Source organism: Gavialis gangeticus, unplaced genomic scaffold (genome assembly GCF_001723915.1).
Source record: "Gavialis gangeticus isolate Ggan-Ray unplaced genomic scaffold, GavGan_comp1, whole genome shotgun sequence".
In the NCBI taxonomy this organism is placed as follows: domain Eukaryota; kingdom Metazoa; phylum Chordata; order Crocodylia; family Gavialidae; genus Gavialis; species Gavialis gangeticus.
In genome coordinates this window covers 5,486,673-5,494,099 of record NW_017728996.1, presented here as the reverse complement: position 1 = coordinate 5,494,099, position 7,427 = coordinate 5,486,673, and the positions used below count along the sequence as shown (strand labels likewise).

The window sequence follows — 7,427 nt, the reverse complement described above, 5'->3', positions numbered from 1 at the left end:
GAAATATATATTACTGGGGGAGATGCTGCTGCTGCCACCATCTCCCTCCCCAGAGTGTACACCCCTCCCCCCCACAGATTTGAATATTCACGGTGCACCACACCACCAGGGTGGGTTGGGGCAAGCACCCAAGCTCCTGCCTTTGCATAAGCAGGCATGGATTGTGGGGCAGGGCAGAGCCAGGCAGGCAGAGAGTCAGCACTGGGGAGGGGGAGGTGGTGGCAGGAGCAGCATCTTCTCACTCAGAAGCAGCCGCAGTCAGGCTCCAGGCACTGTAGGGGAGCTCCACACTCCCAGCTTCTCGCAGAGGCAGGGGGTGCAAGGGGCTGCTGTGGGGTCTGATGGGGAGTCCTGTCAGTATTTGCAGGGACCACCACGGTGGACCCTGCAGATGACGAGGGTCTCCTGTATTTACACTTTTCCAAATTGAAGCCCGATTGTGTGGTACAAGACAATCTTGTATTTATGTTGAGTGCTTTCCACGGTCAGTGAGCATCTTTCCCCACCCACAAAAGGTGTTTAGCAGTGTTAAATAACTTCACAACATTCCAGTATCATAACAGATTTTACTTGTAGTAAATCTGAGACAGCTTCTGGATGACAGCTGGATGAAACTGGTTAAGGCTTATTCTGCAGCCTTTGCGTTTACTTTTGCTTTTTTCTCCTCCTTGAGTTTACGCTGTGAAAAAGAATCAAACCAGATATCAGGACCATGCATACTGTTTAGCATTTGCATTATACAACACTGATTTTTGAGTTGCACTCACGTTTTGAGCATGACGCAGCATAGTATTGCGTCGCAGTGTCTTGGCATACGGGTTCAATTTTATCATGACTCTCAAGTTCTTCAGTGGATTTTTCTTGAGGACCCTACGGTGAATCTTTTTGCTGTGGAAAAAAGGCCCCACAAATCAGAATACGAGGTGGAAAATGCCAACTGTTAGGCATTTTATATCAATTTGTCTACTTTTTAAAAAAACCTTTTCTGCGTCTACCATCTTACTAAAACACTGCTTTAAATGTGCTTATTTTTCATATTTTTTTTTGGTTTGGAAATATGTAGGAGTGCTCTTTCATTCCCCCAATTCCCATACAGTAGCATAAGGCTACAGGTTAACTAATGCACTCCATATACCACAGAAAGTGTGAATCAAGACCAAACACTGGAAAACTTACCATAAAAAGACCCTCAAATTTAAATCATAGAATCACTGAATCAGAAAGGACCTAGACAGATCATTGAATCCGACCCCCTGCCATGGGCAGGAAGGAGCACTGGGGGTGGCAGGGGTCATAAGACACCAGCCGGGTGCCTATCCGGTTTCCTCTTGAAGAATTCCAGGGAAGGTGAGAGCACCACCTCTCTGGGGAGCCTATTCCAGGCTCTGGCCACCCTCACAGTGAAGCAGTTCTTCCTAATATCTAACCTAAACCTATCCTCCCTCTGCTTGTGGCCATTGTTCCTGGTGACTCCAAGGGGGGCCCTGGGGAACAGACTTTCCCTGAGTCCCTGCTGGTGGCCCCTGACAAGGTTGTAGGCAGCCACAAGATCCCCCCTCAGTCTCCTCTTGCGGAGACTGAAGAGATTCAGGTCCCTCAGCCTCTCCTCATAGGGCTGGCCACGGAGGCCCCCAACCATATGAGTGGCCTCCTCTGGACCCCCTCCAGGTTCTCCACGACCCTCTTGAAGTGCAGTGCCCAGAACTGGACATAGTACTCCAGCTGCAGCCTGACCAGCGCCACATAGAGGGGAAGCAAGACCTCTCTGGACCTGTTAGTGATGCCCCTGTTGATGCAGGACAGGGTGCAGTTGGCTCTGCCTATTGCTTCATTGCATTGGCGACTCATATTCATCCTGGAGTCAATCCTGACTCCAAGATCCCTCTCTGCCTCTGTGCTGCCGAGAGGGGCAGCCCCTAACCTATAACCATAATGCTGGTTCCCCTCTCCCATAAAGGTACATTTTAAGGCTGATTTTTGCTTGGCACCTGGAATTACCTGACATTGTCCCTTTAATTAACCACATTAAACCAAGGAATTGAAGGGCTGCTCTCAGGTTACGTCTACATCCCAAGAGTGGAGTGAAAATGTCCAAACAAAAGTTCATCTACTTGACCATGAGAATAAATAATGATTACTTTGGCGCACGCAGGGCTCTCTGGATCTCTTGGCTCTTCAGGATTCTTCCAAGGTCAGTATTGGTCATCTTATGCATCGGCAGGCTGCAAACAAACATTTACAGTCACAAGTTGGACAGAACATGGAAAATGCCCATAGCTACCGGTATGACAAAAATAGCCATCTAGGAAACCTACACTTGGAGGAAAATCCCTTATTAGGAGATGCATGGTGTTGGCTAGCACAACACCTTTTTAAAGTTAATTCTACCTAGATCAGATTCCAGATGTACTCACTTATAGTTACTCTTCAGGCTAGCAGGTTTGCGCCAGGTACCATACAAGTCATCCAGTTTGCGGAAGGCACTTTCAGTCCAAATGCAGAAACGCCCAACATGACCACCTGGAGCAAGTCTCAACAGATTCAGCTTGTTCACGTTGAGAAGAGTAATTCCTATAAAAAAAGGCAGAAGCACAGCACAGACATTTTCCTTTAAACACACAATGGCAAAAACTGGATGTTTGGATCAAAAAGATCTAGCCCAAGTATACTAGCTTTAAAATCTTTATTTCTACAATGACTTGCACGCAGTATTACCAAGACATCTCACACACAAAATCTCCAAGTTAGTTTTTCTAACATGAGCAGAAGACAGAGCAGTAACAAGTTGTCTTACCGCTCCATGTGACAACTGGTTTGTTAACATGACTTCCTTGTTGAAGCAGATTCTTAAAAAACAATGCTCTACCACTTAACTAGACCAGTAGTCAGAACTTCCACAAAATCATGTGTTTCAGAAACACGGACCAATGAAGTGGAATCTCATCATTCGAGTGCTCTAGAGTAGAGCAGAGCTCCTCCCAAGAGGTAACTGCTCTTTTGTTTTGTAATTCAGTTACCTGGAATATTTCTGAATGCCTTGATGATACCGTTGTCCTCATTGTAAATGATGCAGGGTCCCCTGCGCTGGATGCGACGGCGATTCCTCATTTTACCCTTTCCAGCACGCATACGCTGAGAGGCATAGACCTATGGAGAAACAAATATGTTAAATCCAGCCACTGCAATTTCTGAACACAACTGAACGTCAGAACTACAAGAGGTCAGAACTTCACCGTCATCACAGTTCATCTGAAACACGGACCAGTGAAAGGTTCATCATTCTTACAGCAAGAAATTCTTCAGTTAGGTCAAGTAAATGGTAATGTGAACGAGTAAATCAAGAGTAATAAACGTATTTTTCATGGCCTACAGTTCTGTGTGTATGACCTAGTGCAGGGCCGGGCAATTATTTTGGGCAGAGGGACACTTACTGAGTTTTGGCAAGTCATCGAGGGCCGTATGACAAGCAGCCAGGGGCAGATGAATATTAATTTTCTAGATTTTTTTTTTTTAGGAACCCCATGGGCCAGATAGAATGGCCTGGTGGGCTGCATCTGGCCCCTGGGCCACATTTTACCCACCCCTGACCTAGTACATACTTTGCAGTAACATATTCACCAAACAGTTTGGAACCTGTGCCCCATAATATCAGCAGTACTTTAATGGTCATTTTTAAAAGCTCTTTTAACAAAGTACTTTAAGTACCTGAAGTACTGACAAACTCACCTTTTTAATGTCATTCCATGCTTTAAGCTTCTTAAGAAGCAGAACAGCTTCCTTGGTTTTCTTGTAGTTTTCCACTTTGTCCTCTACTACCAGAGGAAGTTCTGGGATCTCCTCAATACGGTGACCTGATTAGGATTTTGAAAATAGATCTTAAGTTACTTATTGCTTTCACACAGTAGATAATTTATTTTAAAATAAAGTTATTTGTGCAAGGAGCAGGTCCATGCTGGCTTCTCCACATAATTCCACTAATGTGCCTCCAACTATATATATAAGGAACACTTCCAAGGCTGAGGGTAGCTCCACCTCAACTCTCACCCTCCAATACATACAGAAGTCATGGTGGAGAACTGGAATGTGACAAAAGACTGCTATTTCAGTAGCTCACTATCCTGAACTACCAGGGCAAAACCTAGAATGTTCCACACCTAGAATGTTATTCATGATAAAACCAACATTTTGGAGTACTCAAAATACCTACCTTTAGACAAGACCAGAGCTGGAAGGGCTGAAGCTGCTAGAGCAGAACAGATGGCATAACGTTTCTGGGTTGTATTAACCCTACGATGCCAACGTCGCCAAGTCTTGGTTGGGGCAAACATACGGCCCCCACGGCACATCTATACAGCTACTGTTAAGAAGAAAATATTCCATACTTTACTTGCAGGTCAAGACCTTTTTTAAGCCTTGCTCAGCATCAATTGTTCGTCAGCCATCTGTACCAGCTCATCGACAGCAGGCAACTGTCACTGAATACAGAGTAAGACGCAAATTACGACATCATGGCAAGCGAAAATACTGCATTCCAGTCTCAAAATGTGCAAGTCAATTCTTCATTCGTGGCAGTCAGTGAATGTTTCTGTTTATTTAAAAAAACCCATAAAAGCTTTGAACCAGCACAGGAAATGCTATTCTTCACATTACAAGCTCAAGAACAGTTTCTAGAGCCTAAACTATAGTATGCTACTATTACCTTGAAGGGGAAGAATCTCCAAACTAACCTTTAGATAACTACTTCTGCTTCTTCTCAGTTATACTGTATAACTACTTGGGAGAGGCAGCCAGAAAAAGGATACATTCCCAAAAGCACCTTGGCCAGAACGGTGAGTTCCACCACCTCGTACTCGGGGAATACGGGCAACAGCTCTCCCAGTACCCCAAGATTCAGCACTGGTCTGATGACCTGGAATAGTAAAGATATGAAACTCAAGAGTGTGAAACAACACAACTTTCCGTGCAAGAAAAATACAGAATTCAGGATGGACAATCAGAACTTCCACTGATATCATACAGTTCAGAAACACGGACCAATGAAGTGGAACCTCATCATTTATGTGCTCTGGTCTGGTACTTTGTGCTGGCACCACACTTCATTTCTGAAGTAAGCTGGTTTTCAGTTTAATAAACAGACTCATACCAAGAAGCGCATGCTAGGACCACCCTCTGGCTGTGTCCTCCAAGTTAGATATCAAGTTGTGACACTGATGGCAATTTCATGTTCCCCAGGCCTTTTCGTGGTAGATTTGTTCCTGCTCAGCCAGAACCACTCCTTGCATGTTTAATTACCTACAGTCATTTCTGCAGCATGCATTTCCAATTCTTTTTTTTTTTTTTAAACTACCACTTTTAGAATGCGTCGGTGTCATTCTGGGTGAAAGATAAATACCTAAATGTTTTCTTGCACGTATATATTTAACTCAATTTGAAGCGTATTTGCTCTTCAGTTTTAGTTGGCATGAAAATATTTTAAGAGTCAGCAAGTTGAAATTTATGACTGATCTGAATGGTCTTAAGTCAACAGATGGGACAAGCCCTGAGGACTGAATGGCAAGACATCAGACGGTCAGACTAGACAAACAGGGGGTTGGACTAGATGATCTGCTCAGGTCCCTCCAACCCTAGCTCTACAAAACTACGATGTTATAGACAGGCCAGTTACACCATTACAAGTAATCAAGAGTCGATCCAAACCTAACAGACCCATTCCAGTTCGATGTGCTACACCCCAAATCATACCTGCAAGTTCACTCACGGCGTAGGGCTGCCTGTTGTTCTTACGCAAGTTGGTGTGAACAAAGTTCACAATATCTGGGCGAATGGGAGCCTTGAAGACAGCAGGCATGGTGACATTTTTGCCTGATGTCTCCCCCTTTTCGGAGTAGACCGATATCAACGGACGAGCACAAGCCTGAAAAACAAAACAAAACAGTTTTCCTCAGCGCAAGTCAATGGGATGCTTCCCACCCGGAAACATAACGAGCGCTGCTCAGAGTCAAACGGTCTTCAGCTCAGCAGTGCCGGCACGCTGACAGCAGGCCACTGTCACCGAGCACTGGATACGATGCAAATTACATCATCACAGCAGCGCTTCTTCCCGAATGCGTGGACCCAAGGGTAGCAATACAGCACTTAAAACGTTGATAACAGCACTTGTGTTGCTGCTTGTACAGTGCTTTCAGCATTTCATCCAGCTGGGGATGGACCGCGTTCACCATGAGCGCTGGTTCCTGCCCGGGGCAGGGAGTCGGACCTGATGATCTGTTCAGGTCCCTATAAACCATGAGAACACCCGTCAAAACTTCATCAGGCTTTTCCTGATTTGAGAGACCCAGGAGTGATGTTTCCCCTTCAACACCCGCTCAGAGCCTCCCAAACACCCGCGACGCGACCCCTCAAACCACGTGGCAGGGCCGAAAGCTGCCCCCTTCCTTCTTCCTAGAGGGGGAGGGGAAACGGGTCCCTTCTAACCCACCTCCATTGAGACGACCCCTGACCCCCCACCCAGCGCTGGAAGGGGGTGACCACCCTCTGGCCCGGCCCGACCCGGCCCGGCCCCCCCGGCTCCACGCGGCGCTGGCGACTCCAAAATGGCGGCCGCCATCCCCCACCCGCACCCGCGTGCGGCCCGGGGCCCCTGCCCGGCCCCGCTGCGGCCGCCCTTCGTCCCGCTCCGGCCGCTTCTCTCCCCGCACTGCCGCCCCCAGCCCCAGGCCACGTCTCACCATGTCGGCGGCGGAGGCTGCAGCCCGTCTCGCTGCTCGCTCCTCCGAGGTGCCGGCCGGAAAAGGAAAGATTTAGCACTTCCGTCTGCCTATATGTAACCTTCCTCCGCGCCCGCCTCCCCTCGGACCCAACAAAACACCGCGCCGGGCAGCCCCAACTTCTCTTCCTTGCGCCACCCCACCGGGGCTGGTAGTGGTTCCCGGTAGCACTATCTTCCGCGCCCCTCAGGGCCGCGGTAGCATGGGGACTATTTTGTCGGCGGAGGGATTCGGGGGGAGGGGAGGAAAGCTGAAAGGGCTTGTAATAAAAGTGTTTTTTTTTTTTTAAAAGCGGCTCCGCGCGGAGTCGCAGCAAGGGAGTGCGTTGCGCGGAGCTGGGTGAAACAAACAAAAACGGTGTTTTTCTCCCCCCGGGGGCGCGGCGCGGATGTAGTTCCGGCGGGGCGGGAAGGCGCGCGGTTCGGCTCAGGAGGCAATGGCGGCTGCGCTCAGGCACAGGTCGGCCACCGGGCTGTACGACAGTCTGCTGCGGTGAGTCTGTGCGTGTTTCGGCCGGGCTGCGGCCGCGGCCCCACGAGCTCGCGCACGCCGGGGCGGGCCGCCGCCACCGCGGGGGCTATTGACTTCCATAGCAGTGGCCGGGGGCGGGCCGGGGTCTCCGGGGGAAGGCGCGGGGGAGACCCCGGGGCCGCGGTCCGC

The 7,427-nt window shown here is 48.6% G+C and overlaps 2 protein-coding genes across 2 annotated transcripts in view; one reads left to right on the top strand and one right to left on the bottom strand.

The window, feature by feature from the left end:
* Positions 1-552: 552 nt before the first annotated feature.
* On the bottom strand, positions 553-6,828 carry RPL4 (ribosomal protein L4). Its single transcript, XM_019503955.1, has 10 exons — positions 6,729-6,828; positions 5,743-5,914; positions 4,803-4,909; positions 4,208-4,346; positions 3,727-3,851; positions 3,018-3,147; positions 2,415-2,571; positions 2,139-2,222; positions 768-888; positions 553-679 (listed from the first exon to the last, which is right to left on the bottom strand). Exons 1-10 carry the CDS (start codon positions 6,729-6,731, stop codon positions 626-628), a joined length of 1,092 nt encoding a protein of 363 aa, XP_019359500.1. The 5' UTR covers positions 6,732-6,828; the 3' UTR covers positions 553-625.
* A 360-nt stretch (positions 6,829-7,188) lies between these two features.
* The window catches only part of ZWILCH (zwilch kinetochore protein), a 39,258-nt gene continuing 39,019 nt past the window's right edge, over positions 7,189-7,427 (top strand). Inside the window, exon 1 of the mRNA XM_019503954.1 lies at positions 7,189-7,259. Within this exon, the coding sequence (XP_019359499.1) occupies positions 7,204-7,259 (56 nt within the window). The 5' untranslated portion in view covers positions 7,189-7,203. The remainder of the gene's footprint in view (positions 7,260-7,427) is intronic.

Excerpts from the sequence above, each read along its gene's own strand:
- RPL4 (XM_019503955.1), bottom strand. Across the intron at positions 3,852-4,207 it reads AGCTCTGGTCTTGTCTAAAG|GTCACCGTATTGAGGAGATC; the intron begins GTAGGTATTTTG and ends AATCCTAATCAG. Across the intron at positions 680-767 it reads TGCTGCGTCATGCTCAAAAC|CGTAAACTCAAGGAGGAGAA; the intron begins GTGAGTGCAACT and ends TCTTTTTCACAG.